Source organism: Tachysurus fulvidraco, chromosome 1 (assembly GCF_022655615.1).
Source record: "Tachysurus fulvidraco isolate hzauxx_2018 chromosome 1, HZAU_PFXX_2.0, whole genome shotgun sequence".
Classification (NCBI taxonomy): Eukaryota; Metazoa; Chordata; class Actinopteri; order Siluriformes; family Bagridae; genus Tachysurus; species Tachysurus fulvidraco.
The window spans coordinates 41,360,292-41,386,836 of NC_062518.1; the positions used below are offsets into that span (position 1 = coordinate 41,360,292).

General features: G+C 36.6%; 1 protein-coding gene and 1 long non-coding RNA gene across 3 annotated transcripts; one reads left to right on the top strand and one right to left on the bottom strand.

Annotated features, from left to right (window-relative positions):
- Positions 1-10,489: 10,489 nt before the first annotated feature.
- Positions 10,490-26,035, bottom strand: LOC125141108 (carcinoembryonic antigen-related cell adhesion molecule 5-like). Its single transcript, XM_047812916.1, has 9 exons — positions 26,005-26,035; positions 25,524-25,820; positions 25,090-25,365; positions 18,483-18,758; positions 16,425-16,706; positions 14,138-14,404; positions 11,739-11,984; positions 11,153-11,260; positions 10,490-11,061 (listed from the first exon to the last, which is right to left on the bottom strand). Exons 1-9 carry the CDS (start codon positions 26,033-26,035, stop codon positions 11,003-11,005), a joined length of 1,842 nt encoding a protein of 613 aa, XP_047668872.1. The 3' UTR covers positions 10,490-11,002.
- On the top strand, positions 21,266-23,229 carry LOC113645041. Of its 2 annotated transcripts, XR_007143989.1 has the most exons (4): positions 21,266-22,429; positions 22,517-22,675; positions 22,766-22,948; positions 23,051-23,228. It is a non-coding gene; the product is annotated as an uncharacterized LOC113645041 (long non-coding RNA). The 2 variants fall into 2 exon arrangements; XR_007143988.1 differs by having other exon boundaries at positions 21,266-22,675; positions 23,051-23,229.
- Positions 26,036-26,545: the final 510 nt, after the last annotated feature.

The window sequence follows — 26,545 nt, forward strand, 5'->3', positions numbered from 1 at the left end:
CATCCTGGCTATGTTCTACAGAGGGACCATTGAGAGCATCCTGAGCACCTGCATCACTGTCTGGTTTGGGAACTGCATCATCTCAGATCGCAAGACCTGGATAGTGAGGACAGCTTTCTGAGATAGTGAGTCTTTCTTCCCTTTATCATGGTCATTTACACCACACACTACATTCGCAAAGCCAATAGCATTGTGGATGACCCCACACATTCCTCACACACACTCTTCACGGTCCTGTTGTCTGCAAAAAGGTACCGAAGCATTTGGGCCCTGACGATCAGACTGTGGATTAGTTTCTTTCCACAAGCCAGCAGAATCCTCAATAACTGAACTGAACTGTATTGAGCACGATACACACACACACACACACACACACACACACACACACACACACACACACACACACACACACACACAAACACATACACACATGCACAATAAACTGTATGGACTGCAATGACTTCCATGTCTACAGCACCACCATATAACACTGCTTACATGCTGTTTTACACACTGTTTTTGCTCTTTGCACATGCTGTCTTCCACTTTTCAGTTGATTGCTGTTTTGCACTATACATTACCTCATGTAACTGCTGCTATAATACTAATGTTCATTCCAGTATTTCTGCACATGCAATATTGATTGGACATACAGTACTGGTCTGCACTGTTTTTGTGTATTGTCTTTGTGTATTGTTTTTGGTGAAATGTCTTATTTTTTGTTTGCACTATTTTTTGTCTTGTCTTACTCTATGCTATTTGCACCAGGTTGCACAGATGCACTATATGTGGCTAGGACTACTTACTAAAGTCCTTAGCTCTGTCTTTGTTTTATGTAGCACCATGGTCCTGGAGAAATGTTGTCTCATATATGGTTGAATTGACAATAAAAGCTTTTCTGGACTTGACTTGATTTGACTTCATTCACAATGTACTGCATCAGCTATATATTGTGATATGACAATAAATGCTTGTTGAAATGACTTGAAAACCATGGCAAATACTATAGAAAATAGCAGTAGTAGGAAAATGCAGGTTTTGCATTTTAATTTTAATTTTGGCTTTACTGAGAATGTAAATGATAGCATTTCCTAATTTCTCACAGGTTAAAGCCACACTGCTCATCTCCAACAGAAACCAAACCACAATAATGTTTCATGCTTTAACACGACCCTTTTCACAACGTTTTCTAGATTTAACTCAACATACATAGCTTTGAACAATAATTTTGTATAAAGTTTTTAATTTTAAAAAATAAACTTTTTAAATGCTTATTTGGAATTCTAGCACAAATTATGTGATTTGACTGGCTGTGCTAATTTGTAGTTTGTGTGGTTTTCACATAGGATCACTAAGTAAAGCAGGTAGGTGAATTGTGGACATAAACTGTTTTGGCACAGTGCACATCTACAGGATATACAGATGAGATTATCTACAGTAGCAGGAGGTGAGTCATAATGCAGAAAGCTAGAAGGTGCAGAGCGATCATAGAACATCAACAGCAGACCAGCAGGTCCAAGGGTGAGTGGAGTTACAGCAGTAAAAGTGTGTTAGGATCAGCAGCAGGACTGTATTTACAGCTCAAAAGACAACAAGAACAGATTATTAGGTAGGACAGGAGCATATTGTGCCTTTTGTATAATTTAAAGCGTCATATTCAAAAAAGTTTTTTTTAAAAATTAGAGTCATTTATAAAAATGTTCATAATTTAGTATCTGCACATTTGAGCTCAACTGTACTGTGTGTCCTAGTGGCTCTGCACGGTACTGCAAGCAAAAAAATGCAATGCCATGAATGTGGATTTACTAATACTAAGGTATGAGAGGCCGTTTAGGCCATAATACATACTTCCTCACACACGTTCTGTAATGACCTCGCACATATACAACTATACTCTCACATGCTCACACACACTATCATACCCTCACATGCATAAATTCATACTCTCACACACACACTATCATACCCTTGCACGCATAAAATCGCAGGGCTCTCAAGTTTTGAAGACAGGCAGGTATGATGACATCTCCACCTCCCCAGCGCACCCGCAAAGCACCCCCTCCTCAAAAAAAAAAAAAAAAGCGGGGACACCCCTCCCAACAACAACAACAACAACAAAATAATGGGGGTGTTGTTGTGGACCACAATTTAACCAAATACAAAGTATTTGTTCAATTTCCATTTATTAATTTGTGTGTGTGTGTCTGTGTGTGTGTGTGTGTGTGTGAGAGAGAGAGAGAGAGAGAGAGAGAGAGAGAGAGAGAGAGAGAGAGAGAGAGAGAGAGAGAGATTATGATTGGTGTTGTTTATTGTAAGTGTTTGTTGCCTTTTTGTACTCCTTTATGATTTGTAATTTTGCTCCCATTGACAATAAAAGCTTTTCTGGACTTGACTTGATTTGACTTCATTCACAATGTACTGCATCAGCTATATATTGTGATATGACAATAAAAGCTTGTTGACATGACTTGAAAACCATGGCAAATACTATAGAAAATAGCAGTAGTAGGAAAATGCAAGTTTTGCATTTTAATTTTAATTTTGGCTTTACTGAGAATGTGAATGACAGCATTTCCTAATTTCTCACAGGTTAAAACCACACTGCTCATCTCGAACAGAAACCAAACCACAATAATGTTTCATGCTTTAACACAACCCTTTTCACACGGGTTTCACATTTTAGCATTTTCTAGATTTAACTCAACATACATAGATTTGATAAATAAGTTTGTTTTTAATTTAAAAAAAAATAAACTTTTTAAATGCTAATTTGCATTCTATCACAAATTATGTGATTTGATAACTGGAATGTTTTCTGGGAGCGTCCTAGCCTGTTCCATGCTGACGGCCTGCACCCCAGCAGAGTTGGAGCGGAGATCCTCTCAGACCACATCTCCAGGGCGCTGCACACCTTCTGACTGGTAAACTACTCCTTAAATTTAAATTTCAATAGTCATCTTTCACCTCAACATGTTGACACAAATGCATAGCTCACACATAGCTGAACCTATAGAAACTGTGTCTGTTCCCCGAGCAGTGAGATCAAAAAGTAAATACGTGAGAAGTTCTCGAAATAATCTTACTGTAATTAGACCAGAAAAATGCCATAGAAACAAACAAAAACAGTTCCTAAAGTTTGGGCTTCTGAACATTAGATCGCTTACACCCAAAGCACTTATTGTAAATGAAATCATCTCAGAAAATAGCCTTACTGCACTTTGCCTTACCGAAACTTGGGTTAAACCAAATGACTACATCGGTCTAAATGAGTCTACACCATCAGGATATATTTATAAGCATGAGCCTTGTCTGACTGGTCATGGAGGTGGTGTCGCCATTATCTTTAGTGATTACCTCACTGCTACCCAGAGAACACAGTATAGTAGATTTAATTCTTTTGAAGTGCTCGTCCTTAATGTTATACTACCACACATGCACACGAAGAGATCCCTGAGATCCATGATGTACACGCTCTAGCGACCGTGTACAGACCCCCAGGGCTCTACACCAATTTTCTTCGAGAATTTACAAATTTTCTTTCAGTCTTATTGGTTAACTTTGAAACTTTTTTTGTTAAACTTTTAGTTTAACAAAAAAACCAGAAATCTGAACACACTATTCCATCCCAGTTCAGTAGTGAGGATTTTATGAGATTCTTCACTGATAAAATCGAAAGTATCAGGAATAAAATAGGTGACGCTCAACATATGAGAGCAACTAGTGACCCAGTCTCACTTAAGGCTCTAGACACACAAAACTACAGTGCTTTACAAGTACAGGACAGGAAGAGTTAGATAAACTTGTTACCACATCTAAATCAACAACTTGTTCACTAGACCCCATTCCAACTAAATTACTGAAAGAAGTGTTACATAAAGCTGGTGAGCCTCTTCTTAATATTATTAACTCCTCGCTATCTTTAGGTTACGTCCCTAAATCTTTCAAGTTGGCAGTCATTAGGCCACTCATTAAGAAACCTAATTTAGATCCAAATGTACTATCAAATTACAGACCTGTTTCACATTTCTTCCATTTATGTCTAAAATACTAGAAAAGGTTGTTTTTGTTCAACTGAGCTCCTTCTTACAGGAGAACAATATCTTTAAAGAGTTTCAGTCAGGTTTCAGGCACCATCACAGCACATTTGTAACTTTAACTTTAACAGCACTTGTTAAAGTTACAAATGACTTGTTCTTAGCTTCGGACCAAGACTGTATGTCACTATTAGTTCTACTTGACCTTAGTGCTGCATTCGACACTATAGACCACAACATTCTCCTAGATCGCTTACAAAATTACACAGGTATATATGGACAGGCTTTAAGATTCACGGTTTAGATCCTACAGTACCTGTCTGATCGATACCATTTTGTAGAATTAAATGGTGAATCCTCCAGTTTATTACCAGTTAACCATGGGGTCCCTCAAGGATCAGTTCTAGGACCTCTGCTTTTCTTGATATACATGCTTCCATTAGGGAACATTGTTAGAAGACATGGGATTAGTTTCAACTGCTATGCTGACGATACACAGTTATATATCTCATCAAAACCAGATGAAATAGCCAAAGTGTCCAAATTAATTCAATGCCTTAGAGAGATAAAAGACTGGATGAGTTGTAATTTTCTGTTGTGAAACTCTGATAAGACAGAAATAATACTTATAGGCCCAAAAACCTGTACACAGAAACTTTCACAATTTAACTTTCACTTAGAGGGATGTACTGTTACTAGTAGCTCAACAGTGAAAGACCTTGGTGTTATACTAGACAGCAACCTGTCTTTTGTAAATCATATCGCCCATACTACAAAAACAGCCTTCTTCCACCTTAGAAATATTGCCAAGCTGATGTAACCCAGATAAAGTTATGGGTGTTTGTTTTAGATTTATGCATTTATGCAAAACCCAATTGTTTATGTTCCATATAAATAGTTGTCCAATTGAATGTTGTGTAAGTTAAAATTCATTGGCCAGTAATGAGTCACGTGATACCTGTATAAGATAACCGTAATTATAAAAATAATTAATTATTTGTTACATTTTTTTAGTTAAATAATATACATATGCTGTTAAAAATAATTTAAAAAGAACTGATATTTTGTTTAAGTTTTATTAAGTTTGTGTCATATGATGATGGGTGCATGCTGGGTGCGCGCGTGCATGGTGAAGCAGAGAGAGAGCGCGAGAGAGAAAAAGGAGGAAGAGTAAGACAATGGAGCTGCTGCACTAAAAAGTACGTCCTGTTCTTTAATTAGTGTAACGAAGCTAATTAGGTGTTCAACCCGAACCCTTAGAAGTGATAGTTTCGGTTTGGAGTGGTAAAGACATCGCAAAGACGTTGACATCGCCTCTAACGAACGGATATTTTAAGTGGTGGATTACTGCGCCATGTGCATGAACTTGGCTAACGGAGTTCTTCAGCGCCCTTTTTCTTTCTGACGCGTGTAAGGAGCACAAACCATCTTCATCAAGGTACTATTTTCCGTTTGTTGCCCTCGTGGTGAAGTAGCCATTTTGTTTTGGTCTCTACGAACCCCAGCTACGTACAGGCCTGCAACTGGTAGACTGAGTACAGTTTTCATTTACTTTTGCCGGTGTGACACCGAAATCTGTGACCTATCGTATGTTGTGACCTTAGAGGGCGCTGTTGCTAAAATGCAGCTTAAAATAGGTCGTCTAGAGACGTTCGCTACGTAACAAGAGTAAATGCAAAATCTTGCGTAAATCTTGTTGCGAGAACGCGCCAAGCGCCGTGAACGTTACATTCAACGCGCGTGCCGTCGTGCTGCAAACAGTTGCATGCGCATTGAACTAAAGACTCATTTACAGTACTTAAAAAAACAAAGCTATTCAAATGCTTTTGCATTCTGTTTTCATGATTGCTTTTTTTTTTAACTACCCTGAAAGTCATTTATTAATTAAGGCTAAAAAAATGTAGTCAGATGCTTATTATTATTATTATTATTATTATTATTATTATTATTATTATTACAAATTTGAATTAAACAAACTTACAGCACGGTCACCAAATATGATAAGGCATTAGGTTATCAGAATCCGTTACTTCCCTCTATTTCACACCAAATTGAATTGAATGTTCTCCATATTCACTCTGGTGATGCCTAACACCCTCTATAGTATATCCTGAAAAGGATTTGGGTCTCATGTGAACAGAAACAAACCTACAGCACGGTCACAAAATATGCTAAGGCATTACAGGTTATCAGAATCCGTTACCTCCCTCTATTCTATCTGTAATTTTGTTTCTGTTCACATGAGACCCAAATCCTTTTCAGGATATACTATAGAGGGTGTTAGGCATCACCAGAGTGAATATGGAGAACATTCAATTCAATTTGGTGTGAAATAGAGGGAAGTAACGGATTCTGATAACCTAATGCCTTATCATATTTGGTGACCGTGCTGTAAGTTTGTTTAATTCAAATATGTAATAATAATAATAATAATAATAATAATAATAATCATGATCATCAGCATCTGACTACATTTTTTTAGCCTTAATTAATAAATGACTTTCAGGGTAGTTAAAAAAAAGCAATCATGAAAACAGAATGCAAAAGCATTTGAATAGCTTTGTTTTTTTAAGTACTGTAAATGAGTCTTTAGTTCAATGCGCATGCAACTGTTTGCAGCACGACGGCACGCGCGTTGAATGTAACGTTCACGGCGCTTGGCGCGTTCTCGCAACAAGATTTACGCAAGATTTTGCATTTACTCTTGTTACGTAGCGAACGTCTCTAGACGACCTATTTTAAGCTGCATTTTAGCAACAGCGCCCTCTAAGGTCACAACATACGATAGGTCACAGATTTCGGTGTCACACCGGCTTTTATTATTTATTTTGTGACAAGTTTAAGTAATAATTGGATGTTATTGATATTTTTCATTTAAACTTGACCTTGATTTTTGAACGCAATCTGCACAGAATTTTATTTGACCACACTTCAGTAAACTGTTCATATTGTGTAAATTGTGTTGTGTCTGTATTTCAATTCAATTCAAGTTTATTTGTATAGCGCTTTTTACAATAGACATTGTCTCAAAGCAGCTTTACAGAACAAAAACATAGAGCAGAAGGTAAACATAATTAATGATAAAGGAAATAACGAATAATAAAAGAAATAAGAATTAACAGAATAAAAATTCTAGATTATTATTAGATATATATAGTATTTAGTGTGTTTCATTTTTCTCGGTACCTGTTGATATATTTAATTATAAATAGAACCCACACTCAAGGTAAAGATGAGACGAATTGATTAGGCTTAATATTGTTAGATATTTATTTAAAAGAGCTCAGGTTAGCCACCCCATATTAGCCGGTAACGCTAGGGGCGCTACACTGAGAAACATCCTGTCTGTATCTGATGCTGAGAAGCTAGTTCATGCCTTCATGACCTCTAGACTGGACCATTGTAATGCATTTACTAGGTGGTTGTCCTGCATCTTTAATAAATAGGCTACAGTTATTCCAAAATGCAGCTGCCAGAGTTCTCACTAGGACAAGAAAGTATGACCATATAACCCCAATTTTATCATCTCTACACTGGCTACCTGTTCAGTTTAGAATTGACTACAAACTGCTGCTACTTGTGTACAAGGCTCTTAATGGTTTAGCTCCCATGTATCTAACTAGTCTTCTAACATGTTACAATCCTTCACGCTCTCTGAGATCACAAAACTCAGGACTTCTGGTAGTTCCCAGAATATCTAAGTCTACTAAAGGTGGTAGAGCGTTTTCTTATTTAGCTCTTTACCTCTTTAGTCAGGCGTACATGCGCACATAATACATCCCATAAAGTTATGAATGAAAAAAATTATAATGAAAATCCCTATACATCTACAGATCTACCAGCTCCAGTTGGACTCTATAATACCAAGTGGAGATCTGAAGTCCATGTGATCCTTACACCAATTCAACACTTATTTGACTGTATATTTGTAATCTCACCCCCAGTGTCACCCATATGAGGATGGGTTCCCCTTTGAGTCCGGTTCCTCTCAAGGTTTCTTCCTTTACCAATTTAAGGGAGTTTTTCCTTGCCACTGCTGCCTGAGTCACCTCAGACTTGCTCATTGGGGATAAATACATACATACATACATACATACATACATACATACATACACACTGTGAACTATATCTTAATTTTTTTATTATATTAATTCTTTTTTCTCCTCATGTTTAACTTCTGTTCTATGTTTGTTCTGTAAAGCTGCTTTGAGACGAAGCCCATTGTAAAAAGTGCTATACAAATAAACTTGAATTGAATTATTGAAGCAAAACTTAAAAACAAAACTTCAGATCTTCAGGTCTCACATCCTCAGATGAAAAAGAACCCTGAACATTCTTTATTTTGTTAACTATTGGACATTTAGCCATTTTATTTTTTTAAGATGTTTTCAAAATATCCACAATGTATTTGTTAATGTATATTTATTTTTTATGACTCAGATGAGGGGTCATAAAAGAAATTATGAATGGAAGTGGATGTTTTTTATTTTTGGGTTTTTTCTCAAAATAAAAAACTCTTACAGTGACCCCATGTTGGCTCTTCTACCTGTTCTTTACATACCTGGTAGCCCATGATATGTTGTCCCATTTAGAGCACAGGTAATCTGGATTTGGTAATCCTGAAAACGGTGTATGTGGATCAGGGTGATCCGATCCAATGTTGCTTTGAAAAACCGGCGTTAAAATAAGCCGGATTACCTGATCCTGAATAGGAAAAAATGGGATTTCCAAATCCGGATCATTTTAATCCAGATTAAATTAATATCTCAAGGGGCCAGATGTTCAATCTAGACAGTCCATTTTGTCTTAAATGAATGTGAATAACAGGAGAGGGAAAATGTATCATACAGATCCAAGCATTAAGTCTTGCTTAGTAGGCAAATTATTATATAATAATTATTATATATTTTTAATTTACATGTTGGTAACGTAGCTTTGTGTAGCTTTATTGTGCAACGTGGAAGGAAACCCTGTTTTTGCATTTTATTTTCGATCAGTTTGTTTTAAACAAATATCTCACATGTGATTTGGCTATGGGGAGGGAGGGGTGAACTTGAGTTTTGGTACAGCAAAATTTATCATTACTTGCACTTAGCTTACCTTTCTTTATGCTTCCTTTCCAAATGTCGATAGATGTTTGACGTGGTCCCAGCCATCTCAGGAAGCGTTGCATTGCAGAACTTACACACTGCTGTATGTTTTCTTTTGGATGCATTTTTTTTGTGGTTTAGGTAGCCATATTGTATAACAGAAGAATTGGCTGCCACGGTCACGTTGACGGCTTGCTCTCCTGTCTCCCACTTTCACGTGTGGAGTGTGGTGCGATTTGGGCGTTGGCGGCGCGACGCTGCGCAAGGAGGGGAGTAAAAACTAAAAACATTTAAAATTAGACACGATTCAAGCTCTTGGTCGGAAGTTTGTCTAATCACAGTAATGATAACAAATAATCTCGTTATATGCCCTCAGTTTTATCATATTTTTGTTCATCTAGATATATTGAGCATTTTGCAAATGTAACAAAGAGAGGTTTATCCCTTAAGTAGACTGTATGTCATCAGGTTTGCACTTCATATATACAGATTGTGAGCTATAACTGTGCAAAATACCCTGCTTCATGTTTTTCTACATAGTGCATACACAATGCATTTAAATCTGTAATAGGGAAGAAAACTGTTTTTGTATAGTTTCACTTCCTGGACTCTTGTTCTCTGCTCATATACCTAAAGCTGAAGCAAAGTTGGGTTTTACAGCAGGACGATGATCCAAAACACACCATCAAGTCCACCTCTGAATGGTTAAAGAAAAACAAAATGAAGATTGGAGTGGCCTAGTCAAAGTCCTGAACTGAATCCTATTGAGATGCTGAGGCATGACCTTAAAAAGGCAGTTCATGCTCGAAATCCCTCCAATGTGGCTGAAATACAACAATTCTGCAAAGAGGAGTGGACCAAAATTCCTCCACAGGGCTGTAACAGACTCATTGCAAGTTATCACAAAAGCTTGATTGCAGTTCTTGCTGCTAAGGGCGGCCCAACCAGTTATTAGTTTTAGTGGCAAGCAATTTTTCACAAAGAGCCATTTGGGTTTAGATTTCACTTAAAAACATTACATTCAGATTTAAAAAAAAAAAGGAAAACGATTAAATGTGTTTTGTGTTGTATTTAATATTTAAATTTGTTTGATGATCTGAAACATTAAAGTGTTACAAATGTGCAAAAAAAAAAAAAATGGAAGGGGTCAACACTTTCACACCACTGTATATACATGTATTTGTTTTTTTGCTTTCATATACCACATGTAATGACTCAATCAGCTGTAGCAACAATCACAGACCTGAGTGACCTTATAGAACTTCATACAGTTGTCTACAGCAAGAATAATTTATTTAGTTATTCATTTATTATAACAATCACAAATTATTTGTGCCACATAAGAAGGCAGAGTCAGAGAGGATGCAAGTTGCAGTGGTCGGTTTATTAGGAACAGCTCAAGCAAAATATACAAAACTTCAGATGGAATCAAAGTCAACAAACAGGAGATTGTAAGTTGATCAACAAAAACAGATGCAGGCAAAAACAAAATGAGGTAAAACACTGAATCAAAATTCAGTCACATTCAAAAAATCTTTTAACAAAACTCTTTTGCCCAAGTATTTACAGTACTTAAAAATGGGGGGGGGGGAGCTTTATTCAATTATATAAATGCTACCTTGTGTAAATGCTGTCTATATTCTTAAAATTATTATTCAATTAAAACAAACTATGCCATATAGCTAGAAAAACATGGTAAAAATACAGTATATCAAGTAATGAAATCACTCAATAAAAAATCCTTAACACTTTTAGAGAATTTAAAGCCTCACAACCAGTCATTACTACATCATGACATGTATGTATGTGTTCTCTGTTGCACTGGAACCTGCTGTTATTTAAAAGACGGACGTTTTAGATAATGTTATAACCTGACACTCAGAAAGACGTTTCAGCTTCTATCACTCTGTATGGTCTGTTGTCCTCATCGGGTTCAGCTGAAAAATACATAATTATGAACACTATCAATTAGCCTCTTATATAATGTTAGGGTTTAATTTTATGTCTAATGAAGAACACTGTTCTTACCTCGAGCTCTGTAACATTTCACTGCCAGAATGATGGTCACCAGCACATACAGGGAGGCTGTTGCTACACTGCTGAGGAGCTTCAGTACAGATGTTGGTGCTTTTCCATCTATAAAAATCATATATAAAGCATTAATGTATTGGACGTACATGACAAAAATGTCTACAACTTAAGATGTTACTTTCTTTAACAACATACAGCCATTTCTCTAACATTTAACTGAACATTAGGACTGTTAATATTTGCTCTTTTATCTGGATCCTGGAAGGTTAGTCACAGCATATAGACAGTTTGTTGACTGTAGAGCTCTAATAAATAAAGTGTTCATGCTTAAAATACAAGCTTTTGTAAATCTTTAATAATCACTCAGCATGATTCTCTGTTCTGTATTACTTTAAATAAACTATAACTTGTGTTTATTTTACTCAAAATTGGTGTCATGCTTATTCTACACCTTATCAAAATTAAATTCTTAATTTTTTTTTCTTTACTTGCAGTCAAGCTGCTAAAGGTGAAACAAGTCTGTATCAATATTTTTAAAATGCAATAACAGACGACTGACTCCAACTGACTAAATATTTCTCACTTCTGACTGAAACCCAGCTTTTCGGTGACTCTCCTCTCTCTGGGTGTTTACAGTGGTAGAAACCTTCATCTGACTTTGAGACACTACTGATGATCATTTCTCCTGTAGTCTGGTTCTGGAGGATGGAATCAGTTTTATAAAAATAAACACGAGACTCTGAGAGCTTTGAGCGATTTAAACAGCGTAAAATCAAACGATGTCGCTCAATCACAGGCTGGACAGGACTGTCCAGGATCACATCACCATCTGCAGGAAACAGAAAGAAAACACTGAATATGAAGTTTGCAATTCTACATTATTACTGTAACATGCATGCCTTTATAAGATTTGCTAAACACATTGAATTCCTCTGTGAGATTTCCATGGATTGTTGTCTAACATGCCATTTTACATGGAGCAGAAAACACAACAGGGTATTTTATATTCTTAGAAAAAAAAGGACACTAAACTGTGCATTTCCTTGTCACTGCATTGGTATAGTTATTATATTTTAATATTATTTATTACCTGGAAAGATACAGGCAGTGATTTTTTTTTTTTTAATATTACCCCAAAAGCTTTTCATCTTGTACAACCAGAAAAAGGGAAAGTTGAATATTCTGAGCTAATCAGGCTAATGAAAAATGTTGATCAATATGAATTTCCAGAAACTTGATAATTATGACCTACTATTATTCTCTTACACCTTTTTCCAGAATTCTATTTTATTGGTGGATTCACTGCTTATTTTTAACAAGTCAAATATTATGTGGAATCAACAAATGAACAGGGTCAGCATGATTCAGGTCTGCATGCTCCCCTGTCTGTCACACATTAACCTCATACAACTTAATTTACCTCTTTTGACTTTCTATAAAGAGGTCAAACTTTGAGAAATTCTGTCGAAAAGTCAAGTTATTGCTCTTCAAACTTCAGAAAAGTTAAATACACTGGACATTTAAATGCACCAACTCAACTGTCCAAAGGATTTTCTTGCTTTATTTTGCCTTTTAAAATGCTGAAATCGTGTGGAACGGAAAACAGCTGGGCTTAAAAAACACAAGAGGTGTGTTTTCAAATCCAGAAAATCATGCTAAAACTTTTCACTACCCCCTCAAGATGAACTGAACCAAACACACGATGACCTTCAGACAGCTGTCAGGTTTGTAAGGATGGGTCTATTGTGCAGTTTATTTTGTCATTTTAGAGCTGTTTTGTACAGTTTTCACCTGTTAATAAATATATTAATATTATTAGATTTCATTATAGGTCACTATTATATTAACATGTATTATTAAAAAGAAAGAAACTTAGGTTAATATATTAAACTATACATATAGCCTAAAAGATGTAATGACAATTTACTGCATAGAATTGAGGGTTTTTCCATTTTTTTGACTGTAGTGTTGCATTGTACCAAAGCTAAATCAGAAAACACAAACAAACACCATCATCATCAGTTCACACACTGATACTCTAATCTCTGCAGTTTTTCACACTCAGTGGTTCAATATAAAAGTTAAAACTTCTTCCTCTTCACTCTTCACCACTTGAGCAACACTACAATACTTTGGTGCTTCTGAGGTAAATGTATTTGTATTTGTTTTGTAAGCAGGAAGCGCTGGCTTTTAGCTCTATAGAGGGGAAGTGTCTCAGACTGGCATACAGTCATGTGCACTGTGTTCTGTAGTTAGAGGTAAGAAGTTATACAATTGTTTTCTGGAGAATGTAGGCTTTAATGTGAAGGTTTAGATTGGGCTATTCTCCTTTAAATTGAAATATTTATCAGACAGAATTTGTTTTGACTTTTTTTGTGTTCCAGATTCTATCTGATCTGCTAATAGATATACTTACTTTATATATTTTTTTAAGATATACTTATATGTCTGCAGCAATCTCAATTGTTAGCTTATTCAAATACACCTTGTAGTTTGAGATATACTCAACTTTATTGAGTAGTTATGTCATTTTAAAAAACAGTCAGGAAAATAGGTTTAGAGCTTAAGATGAACATGACAGAAACTTAATAGCTATTTATAAATGTAGCTCATACAGTATGTTAAAGTGTTCCTCATTTACTCAGCTTATAAATATACATAACCATGCAGTTATGTTAACTACGACAGTGACTCAGACAGCAAGAATCAGAGAACTAAATGAGCTGAAGCATCTAACACAGTTTGTTCATTTACAGTAAGAAATGTTAAGTAAACATCTGACATTTATTGAAAATTGTCTGGAAATTTTATTTTAGAGTTTTTACTGCACTGCTGTCAATCACAAGATGATAAACTTTTCTTGTGATATTATTACAAGTAAGCAATAAATTCAATTGTTTACAGTACTTAAGAATCGATTTTTCTAAATGATTTGGTTTTGTGTATTAAATATTATTAATGAGAACTGATGAAATGACTCACTGTGCACTGTGATGTTAACAGAATTACTGCGTCCTCCAGATTCAGACTGACACCAGTAAACTCCAGTGTGTGATGTAGAGAGGGAGCTGATGTTACATGTAGATCCTGGAACTGATGAACAATCGGACGATGTCTCACTTTGTGTGTATCTTCTCACTGTCCATCCAGTAGAGTCACTCTGGTCCCCACAGCTCAGTGAGAGAGAGTCAGCATTAAAGTGTTGAGTTCTGCTCGGTCTGATGATCAGAGACACTGGAGAAGATTCACCTGTTAATAATTATATTAATATTATTAGATTTCATTATAAGTCACTATTATATTATCTTAAAAAGAAAGAAACTTAATATATTATACTATAAATATAGCCTAATTACAATAATTTACTGCATAAAAAGCAGTAATGAAAAGCCTCATCTAGTTCAAAAGATAAACATAACAACATTGAAGAAATATCTTCAAGCAAACACCTGCCATTAAAGCTAACTATATTCTGCAACTACTGATGGCTCACTTTACAGAACAAAGCTCTTCTGCTCTAAGCAGATATAAGTGTACATCTCATAAATGTCTTTGTCTCTATTTGTAATAGATTGGTTAGTATTGTGCCACTAATAAGATTTACATATTGTCACAAATTTAATTAAAATAGGACTTTTTTAAATGGGTAGCCACTTCTGTTTTGATATGAATGTTATACTTAAACACACACACAAACACAAACACACAGTGGGGTGAAAAAGTGTTTGCCCCTTCCTGACTTTTTATTTTATTATCAAAAAAACATTGTTTCAGATCAAAGAAATTTAAATATTAGTTAAAGATAACACAAGTATAACACAACATGCAGTTTTTAAATGAAGGTTTTTATAAATTAAGGGAAAACAAAATTCAAACCCACAAAAAAGTGTTTGCAAACCACAGTGAGAGCAATTTTCTGTCAAATGGCAAAAACATGGAACAGTGGTGAACTTTCCCAGGAGTGGCCGGCCAAAATTACACCAAGAGCGCAGCGATTACTCATCCAAGATGTCACAAAAGACCCTACAACAACATACAAAGAACTGCAGGCCTCACTTGCCTCAGGTAAGGTCAGTGTTCATGACTCCACCATAAAAAAGAGACTGGGCAAAAATGGCCTGCATGACAGAGTTCCAGGACGAGAACCGCTGCTGGGCAAAAAAAACAAAAGGCTTGTCTCAGATTTGGCAGAAAACATCTTGATGACCCAAGACTTTGGGAAAATTGTGGACTGATTAAACAAGTGTTTTTGGAAAGTGTGTGTCCCATTACATCTAGTGTAAAAGTAACACCACATTTCAGAAAAAGAGCATTATACAAACAGTAAAATATGGTGGTGGTAGTGTGATGGTCTGGGGCTGTTTTGCTGCTTCAGGAACCAGAAGACTTGTTGTGATAAATAACAGACTCATTGCAAGTTATCGCAAATGCTTAATTGCAGTTCTTGCTGCTAAGGGCAGCCCAACCAGTTATTGGGTTTAGGGGGAAAGTACTGTACTTTTTCACACAGGGCCATGTAGGTTTGGATTTTGTTTACCCTTAATAATAAAAACCTTCATTTAGAAACTGCATGTTGTGTTTACTTTTGTTATCTTTAACTAATATTTACATTTGTCTGATGACCTTAAACATTACATTGTGACAAACATGTAAAAAAAAAAAAAAAAAAAAAATCAGGAAGGGGGCAAATACTTTTTCAATCCACCGTGTATGTCTATGCACAAACATACACACACACACACAAAAAGTGGTGTGAAAAAGTGTTTTTATATATATATATATATATATATATATATATATATATATATATATATATATATATATATATATATAGTAATATTATATATAGTAATATTAATATTATATAATATTACGCTGGCCTTTAGAGAGATAAGTTTTCTGTATTAAAGAGACATGTACATTTTCTTTGTCACTAGACATTTAAATACTTTAAAAAATCAGGATGGTAGTAAACTCTTGCTTAGTATTTACCTCATATAAAATTTCTCTGTTCTATCATCCTCTTCATCCTCCTGCCCTCTTTCTCTCTCTGTTCCCATACACACCACTACATTTCACTACAGTTCACAAGTCCTCATAGACAAGTCTTTAATCTCATTCTATCAGATTTTACAGCCTCTTAAAATCAGTGGTTCACTATAAAAGTTTGTCCCTTGTCCCCTTCACTCATTCTCACTCAGGCAGGTCTCAGTGTTTAACTACCAGATCTACTGTTAACATGTTGTGTCCAGTCCGATCTCTTACTCACCAATAACATTTACCCAGAGTACATCACTGTAGACTGTGTAGTAGTCTGGGTTTCCTCTTCCAGCTCTGCACTTGTAATGACCTCCATCAGAGAGAATAACTGAACTGATGGTGTAGGAGTCTGTTTCATTGTATTTAGTCTCAGTCCAATCTCTCCCTGTGTATTTGTACCAGTAAAACTTCCATCCAGCAGACTGTGGTGTCAGTGTACAGTACAGAGTCACTGAGTTTCCTGTCAGTGCAGCTCCTTTATGGTTTGATGTGAGTTGAGGTTTAGGTTTTTCTGTTAGAAATGAAACAGTTCATGATGTGAAATAGTCTGTAATACACTAATCGCATTTACTGTAAAACATTATTACTGTCTCTGTGATGAAGCTAAACAACGTTTGCTGAAATCATTTTAGATTTTTATTTAGACACATCATCAATACACTGTGATTGAAGTGAGAGTCAGAAAATAACTGCTGTGTGACGATGCAGGTCTCTAGTCTGTCTCTACACTACAGTAATTTATTTGTGTATAGAGAACATAGTATTCTGGTAATAAACAAAACAACAAAATGCTAATCTACACAATCTATTTACTTGTAACATACTGGGAGCATTAACAAATGGTTTTGTTTTTAAAACTTTGTGTTTTGCCTAAAAATAAATAAATGTGTTTGCTACCAAACACAAATGTACATCGTTAATTTTATATGAACACATTACACTAATTGGAGATCTCATCATTCTCACTAGGAGGCCTATTTAACATTCTGTATTTCCCAGTCTACTTTAATCACCCGCTTATTTACACTTTTAATTAAAACATCATTAATGCACATATAATCCATCACATGTATCCAAGTACTTAGCTGTTTCATTTGACAGGAAAGGCTTTGAAGATGACAGAATAATGACCTGTTCCTCTTCCTCACCTGATTTAAACCCAACTGATAACTTGTGAGCTCTTCTTAAGTGTGATATTTACAGTGAGGGAAAATAATATAGACCTTTTAACAGTATCTGGGAGGCTGTGGTGTCTGCTTCAGCTAAAATAAGTCATGAACAAATAAAGACACTATTTCCATGGATGAGAGGCTCATGAAAGTCACTAAAAAGAAGGATGTCTATACTGGCTACTGAATACTATGAAAAGCCAAAAACATTATTTATTTGATGCTGTATTTTGTTTTCCATTATTGATTTGTTTAAACTTTTCTTGTTTGATATTTCACTTTGAAATAAGTGGAGAAAATCCTTATAATAATATTATACTGTAATAACTGTTCACACAGATATTTGAGAAAGTTCTAATTCTACTGGGAGAGACAGACCTCACTTTTTTGTTAAACATGTTTTGTAAAAAGAAACAAAGACACTGTTAGCAGTGTATTTCTTCAAAAGTAAAATTATTCATGACAAACATAAATACCCTAGTAAATATGTATGTAGTGTAGATAGTGTTGTTTAAAAAATTGCATTGTTACATTTTTACATTATTTATACATTGGATAAATAGAATTAAAATGATGATCAAAGTCATCATTCAGTGTCTTAAATTCTGAGCCATACTTCAGACATTAGTGTTGTTTTAAAATTTCCTTCAATCATTTAAATCTTTTCTGTTAAATCACAGCAGTGAAACCATAACAGATCATAACAGATTCAGATTAAATATTAGGTGAAGAATTATGTGTGGCTCATAAATGTCAGGTTTCTTTAACAATTTGAATTATAGCCCAGAAAAAATGTCACAGCATCAGAATATCTAATATGTTGTAGTGATTCTTTATAAATCAAAAGATTCAGTTATTTTAAAATAAAATGTAAAACAAAATTGTTGTTTTAAAAGCACAGCAGTGAAACTTTAAAATCTATTTTCAATATAAAATCATAACAGATTCAGATGAAATATTAGGTGTATTACATAAAATTAGGGAAAAAAAAGAAAGAAAAAAGAAAGTTGTAAAATCATCATAATGAGACTATTTTTGCATATGATACAAACTGGAACAAAATCTAAAACTTGTGATACTTTTTACATAAAAGTTATAACATTCATTAACAGACTCACCTGATACAGAGAGTGTAACAGGATCACTCTTCTTTGACATCTGAGAGTCACTTGTCCTCCTCCCTCTGCAGGTGTATTGACCACGATGTGAGACTGTAACAGAACTGATGCTGAACTCCTTTTTTGTGGAATATTGGTACAATGTGTTACTGTCCCTAAACCAGTTGTACGTCCACTCAGTGTCTCTTCCTTCCTGTACATCACACCTGAAAGTCACAGCCTCTCCTATGAACACCTGACTATCAGGGTTTATAGTCACTGTAGGTTTAGGACTCTCTGTAAGAAACAAACAAATCATTACAGTTTCTATTCTGTAGATAACCATTCAGAGTGTAGATACAGTATATCAGCTCACATGTAAATGATGAAACTCTGTCAGACAACAATCACCACTGATGAAGTAAATGTAGATCACAATTTTAATACAGACTCAGACCTAAAAATAATCAAGATTCTTTACAGACTGTGTTGCGAAAAATCCCAGAACCCAGGAATGCATTAAAAGCAGAGTGACATGCCTTAAGGCGATTATGATTTGAGTCATAAGACACATGGGAATAAACCCCAGATGTTGTAATAATCTTAAGGTAATATATAACTAGAGAATAAAATAACCACACTTGAGTCCGAGGGTGGATAGAAGGGGAGATGTTTATTATTAGAACTTAGTAAAGGGGGGTAGTAGGAGTGTAATCTTGAGATCCAGGTTTAGAATCGGAGGAAGAAGATGCAAAGGTGGGAGAGAGGGGACGAACATAGGCAGAAGGAGGAGGGGACCCGGGAGTTCCAAGCTCAGGGGAGCAAGGGTTAGCATGAGGACAGCCATCAGTTTGAGTTCTCTGGTCCACGAGGTTAACCAGAGGGGTTTGAGGGGAGGACGTGCGAGCAGGAGGATTCCTCACAATATGGGACGGCAGATAAGGATACTCAGGTAGTTCAGGAGAACTGAGCTGTTCCAGAAGTGTAGTGAGCTCAGAGATGATATGAAGCAGTTGGAAGCGGCGATAGCCGGCCATGGCGTCAGCAGGCACAGGTCTTGGATAGGGGGAAGGACGAGGGATCCGGATGGTGTGACCAGGATGAATTGACTGACCCAGAGGTGAAGGATCTAGGGGGAGAGAAGAGTAACTTAGTAGAGATAGAGGAACTGAAGCTTGAGAGATGTTAGCAAGCCCAGCCAGGGAAAAAAGACAGGCTGAGATCATAAAAAATTTAGCAGGCTTGAGGAGTATCAAAGAACTCCACTTGTACACAAGCAATATTACAGCAGCAATAGTAACAGTATAAAATAATGAATAGGTAAGAGCTTTTAACATAATATCGTGTGACATAAACTAGACTCATAGAGTGACTTATAATCAGTAAAAATCATATACAGGAGAAGATAGGAAAAGAGAAACTTACTCACTGTAGTTGAATGCAGGATTAATCCTCAGGACGTCTGTCATAAAAGACTGAGAGGCAAATGTGACTTTGACCAGGAAGTGAAGCTCTTTTTGAGCACATTTGTAATAACAAATGTAAAATTGTTATGTAGAATGAAAAGGACCATGGTTCCCAGACCTTAGCTCATAAATTGTTATGGAGAATGAAGAAGACCATGGTTCTCAGACCTTAGCTCATAGTGATAACTTGTTATGTAGAATGAAAAAGACCTAGGCCCTGAGAACTAAGGGGAGGAAAATCCACAAATGGGCATATGGGGAAAAGGTAATGGGAGATAAGGGGAAATTAGGTCAGTGTATTTAGAAATCATAGGAGGTGATGCCGATAAATAAGGTGATATGGCACCTGGGACTCCAAGAAATACTGGGAACCAAAGAGGAGGCCAGGAGTGACAGGGTATATATTGAGATCGGGGGTGAAGGGGCGGGTGTCAAATTCTTCTGGCCAGATGAAGGAGGCAGCCCCGCGCGAGTATGTGTGTGTCTGTGTGCACGTATGTGTGTGTCTGTGTGTGCGTGTGGTGTGCATGTGTGCGTGTGTGTGTGTGTGTGGTGTCTGTGTGTGTTTTTTATTTTTGCAAGAACGTCGCGAGAGTTCTTGATTTTTTTATTGATTTTGCATGACATGCTCTTTTTGGGGGTTTTAATTTGTTACTTTCAATTTGGCAATTTCTCTTAGAAGATTGTTGGCTGATTGACCACAATAAAGAAGTTTGTTCATTTTCATCCAGGTCTGGGGAGTTTTCTCAGTATTTTTGTAGTAATTATAGAGTTAACAGTTTAGTCTAACTAAAACAGTTTTTAGTAACCAAAAGGTCTAAGAGATGAGGACACCCTGTGATGTGTCGGCTTGGAGACCGGCTCGGAGACCGGCTCTGAGTTACGACATATTTAATGGCACCCCAGATGGGACTTCAAAGGGGCTAGCGTGACCTGCATCCGGAACCAGGACCACTCTCTCAGAAGGGTTACAGAGGCCGGCCATAATATTAAGTTAAGCAGACGCCTGTTATATTCAAAAGTCTGTGTATAGTGAATCTGTGGCCTGAAAGGGAGGGGTGGCCCTGGTGAGGGAGGGGGACAGCTGCCCTTGAAGTCGAGAACTCTTAAGGGTGAAATAAAAGAACTGGATGAGAGGGAGCAAAGGGAAAATAGATAAGGTTGTTTTGATTTGTGACTGTGTGTGTGTGTGTGAGACACACGCACAGAGAAATATATATATATATATATATATATATATATATATATATATATATATATATATATATATATATATATATATATAATCCAGGGCCAAAATTTTGAGTTCAAATTTTGAGTTCAGCTTAGAGTGAAATTCTGGGGGGCAGGGCTTTGTTATGAGGAGGGGCTTATGGAGGGGCGTGGCTTGGTGTGGAAAAAATACAAACACAAAATCCTTGCATTAGCAGAAGTGTATTAAGTATATATTGATTGTCAAAGTATTTGGTATCTGTACAGAATTTCTTGGGAGATTTACATTACATTTAATTTTCACAAACATTTTACAGAAATAGGATTAACATGTGATTAACATGTTCACAGATTAACATGTGCTCTATTGTATGTGCTGGGGCCCGTTGCACAAAAGTAGAATTAAGACATCCAGGATAAATGACTAAGCTGAGCTCAATGAATCCAAAACAAGTGCGTCCAGGCTTAATTGGTTGCACAAAGACCAAGCCAGGATCAGCCAGGTGAAACCAATCCTGGATATGTGCGCGCTCACGGCTCACTCAAACAGACCCGCCACCGATCACAGATTCACTGATTCATGGAGGCATACAAGGAGGTAAAAGCCATAATTAAGAAGAAAGGCAACACCGCCACAGTGATAAAGCAAAGAGAAAAAGCGTGGCAAAGTATTGCAGACCGCCTGAATGCATAAGCAGTGCACAATTACACACTCACCGCTCTGCTGAAACATCACAATTACAATCCAAATAGTTAATTCACATCTCCAAAAACGCAGTTGTACTCTGATTATGAAACAGTTGAATTTTTAATTGAAATGGACTGCAGATATGAGTGAAATTGTGTAAAGTAACTCCATCACACTGTATAAGGCTTTGATAAATTATCAAAGCCTTACATTATTACTACTCTCACTAGTAAGGTTTAATCTTAGCCGTTGTACTCTGCTTCTTATGTTGTCCACCAATTTTTCTGTGTGTTCTCCTGCTTTTATTAATGTAAAGCTGCTTTGAAACAATGGAACAATTGTGAAAAGAGCTATATAACTAAAAGTGAATTAAATTGAATAAATAGATGAGCTAATAATAATAATAATCGCTTTAATTTATATAGCGTCTTTCAAAGGACCCAAGGTCGCTTACTCACTGACTCCATTGAATGTTCTTGTGTGATAAAGAAAGTGTCTCTTTTCGTGTGTGGTGGTGTGTGTGTGATGTAGATAAAACATGACCGGGCTAAAACGGACATGGCAGCAAGTCAAAATCAAATACAAGAACATTCTGCAGAATGGTAAGGACCCTGACTAATACTTAACAATGCACAAGCATATATTGTAGCCAGAAGGTGCCTGCTCACACATTGTCTGTACTGTTTTAGCAGTGAAAACGAATACCCACAGACAAGGCACAGGTGGTGGGTCACCAAAAGCTCCAATAGCTTTGGAGCTAAATAAAGGCAGGCCTGTGTTGGAGGGGATCCCTGGGGGGAAAGAGACAAGCATAGGTCCCTCCCAAGATGCCACCCGCTTCATACAAGGTATGTCCTTCCATCTCTACATGGGACACATCCACATTCATATTGAATCCATTTGGACTGTCTGACTTTGGTTTGCCTATTGCCTTGCAGTGTCTGGCAGCACTGTGTTACTGTTAGAGCCACAAGCACCAGATGATGCTGATCCAGTGAGTACACCATCAAAGGCATACTGTAGGCCTGGCATGTCTTGTCTACTAGCTTCTATATGAATCCGATTAAATGTGATAGGTGCAGCAGCAACAGCACATGACGGCTATCAGCGCCTATCACAAGGTGAGCCACACAACCCCTATTAGTAACCACTTTTTACATCATGGCTGTCAAAGAATATCACTGTGTTTATGAGGTAGTAATGATGAGACTTTGTGTTGACAGGTGAATTCTCTGGTGTGTTGCTGGGAGACAGGGGGTATGGCTGCCAGCCTTTTCTCCTGACACCTTTCACAGACCCCCAGGAAGCACAGCATGCCTACAACCATGCCCATGCCAGGAACAGGACCAGAGTTGAAATGACCTTTGGCCTCCTGATGTTACACTTTTGCTGCCTTCACAAATTAAGGGTCAGCCCTGACAGGGCATGTGACATTACTGTGGCTTGTGCTGTCCTCCACAATGTGGCCTGCCTGAGGAAGGAGAGGGCTCCCAGAGTGCTTGTGCTGTATACTGTGTGTAATACATGCTTGCAGGGAGGCTACTGCATCCATTCATTTGTCTGTTCAGTTGATGTGTATGGATTTGTTCTGCATTTATTTCAGTGTGCAGACATGTGGGGTGTGTTATATACAGACCTTTGAATGTGTATTCATCATTTTGTTGTATAATATGCTTTGATTCTGTGCTTTCCATCTTGTAGAGTAACTGTATGACTTCAGTTTGGAAAGGAGCTGATGGTTTACCTGCTTTGTTTTATCCTTATTCAATAAAGGAACATAATGTTACACTTTGTGTTTTTATATTTATATGGAATGTGTATTTTATAGGACAGAGTATTAGGGCCACATTGAGGAAGAAGGAAAAAGTCATAAATTTATGAGGCTGGTTCTTTCTGCGGAAAAGATGCATATTCTTTTTACAGTCCTGATACTTATGACAATCTGATGCTGATGTTCCAAAAGATTAAGTATGTCCTTGTGTGTGAAACCATACTGAAGAACAATTCCACGAAATGCCCCACTGCTGTCATTTTAACAACTGTCCTCCTCTAAAACAACGGGTTACAATATTATGACTTCATTCCGGAAGTCTGAATTTTCTTTTTTTTTCCTCTGTGGCCCTAATATTCTATCATTTTATATATATAGCCTTATAGTCTTTGGGAAACTGTAAATTATCTAATGATAGCAACATCATCTAAAATTTATCATTTATCCAAATTGATTGAAATTAATGATCGCAAACGTTTAAATAATGACAGTAGGTCTAGTTATATGTGATAATGTATAGTGGCCAGTGGAATAACTATTGGTTTCCATTTGTGGTGACTGCTGACTGACATAAGGGATGAGATTAAATAGATCCTGGAACTTAGCCTGGTCTGGAGCAGGCTAGCTCCACAGAATAAATCTCTCTGGTAATTTATACCATAACATTCTACTGCCCCCTAATCCAGCTTTAGTGCAACCGGATCACGGATAAATTGAGCCAGGATCACCAAGATATCCCATAATCCCTTATCCTAGTTTTGTGCAATAGGCCCCTGCTGGCTGATTTTGCAGCCTTAATCATTGATTTGGATGGCCACCAGTCAAATATCTGGACATGATTGTTTTTATGATAGTTATGTAAAATAACTGCTCAGTGCTGCAAAACAACTCTGCTAGTGCTAACTTAAATCTATATAAAGTATATAACAGCATAGGCCTATTAGTTACTAGTCGGATACACGGAGCTCCCTGTAACTCACTGACCTGCCTGCGTTAACAATTCACTCGGTGCAGATGGGAGGGAGAACGGCTGACTACACAGTTTATGGGAATAAATTGTGTATTTCAAACACAATTGTCACAAAAAACTCACTACACTGTCTGGACTCACTACGCATTGCTTTGCGAGATCATTCGACACGATTTTTCCCTCACTGCTGCACGAGTCTGCGTGAGAATATGGGCGTGTGGCATGAAAGCTTTGGGTCAGTTGCGTGAGTCTCACGCTGAATGCGTGAGAATTGGCAGCCTTGTATAAGCTGTTATAGCGCTACACGCTCCGATACGTATCACCGCTCTACTCTGGCACGCCGAACCTCGGGCTCTTAAACAGAGACGTGAACACGTGTCACGAGTTGCAATAATTACTACTAATTACTAATTATCTACGTGACCGAGAGCCTATAAAGAGGCGTGTTGGTGGCCGCGGGTTTGTCTGAAAGACCCCCACGATGTTACAGAAACAGACAATATGTGACAAAACACACTCACCTGATACAGTCAGTGTAACAGCATCACTAGTCTCTGTGTATTGTGGGTCTGATGACTGTGTTCCTTTACATGTGTAAACACCTTTATGAGACTCTTTAACATCACTGATTATGTAGCTGTTCATTCCTTTAACATCTCGGAGTTCCTTATTATCCCTGAACCAGTGATACTCCCAGGATCCTCCAGTCTTTATCTCACATGAGAAAGTGACAGTTTCTCCAGTAAACACAAAGCCATGGTCATCTGGCTGTACTTTCACTTCAGGCTTTGGTCTTGCTATAGAAAGATCACAAAAATGTAAATATATCCAGAATCAAGTAAATATATTATATAGTTATATTGTTACAAATAATTATTAAAACAATAAAATAATTAGGTTTTCATTGTCTTTCTAACATTAAACCTTTAGATTAAAAGTGTAAAACATGACACACCTCTCACTGTAATTGTGGCTGGTTCACTCATCTCTGTGTTGTAGTTGTACTGGTAGTAGTTGTAGTCGAAGTACTTTCCTCTGCATGCTTTACAGTAGTAATTTTCTTGTCCTTTATTAGAGACTTTCACAGTGAGTGTGTTGGTGTCTGAGCCTTCAGGGGACAGGGGATTCTGTTTCTGATCTTTGTACCAGAGAAACTTCCATCCAGTGGACACCAGATTACAGCTCAGAGTAACAGTGTCTCCAGTGTAGACGGAGCTCTGAGGAGTCACAAACACAGTCGGTTTGGGTTTTCCTGTTGATATAAAATGATGAAGAGATGTATTTGATTCACTTTTACAACATAACCAGTAATTTAATCTCTGTACCTAATTAAGCAATTAGTTACAGTGTTTATTTGTAAAGGTTCCACATTGTTTATATGCAGAAAATTGTTTAAAAATAAAAAAATATACATTGAACTGATATATAAAGGTCACTGAATTGCCTCAGTGAATTTATTTTCCTCATCCTTTATAAACTGTCTCAAATTCTGAACCATATTACACACATTAATGTCTTTTCTTTTTTCTTTCTTTCTTTCATTTAACTGTTTACTGTAAAATCACAGTATTGAAAGTTTAAAATCATGACAGGAATCATCTTGACTATTAAATAAAGAAGAATTAAATGTCGAATTAATTTCAAATATTTGTAACAATTTAAATAATAACTCAGTAAAAAAGTGTCACTACAATCAGAATAGCTAATAAGTTCTAAGAGGTCTAAGTAACATTCTGTATTTACAGTCGTTGAAATTTGGCATGCTGATCTCTTGAAAATGGGAACTTTTTTTTATCTCAGTGAGATTTTACCTGGTTAAATAAAGGTTAAATCAAATAATCAGTAAAACATCTGACCACACCTCTTAAATGATGTCATATAAATGAAGCCATGTCGCTTCTTTCAAACACTTCCACTGAATTTATCCGATTATATTTACACTTTTACACATCTTATTATGTTGAGAGTTCAGTTTTA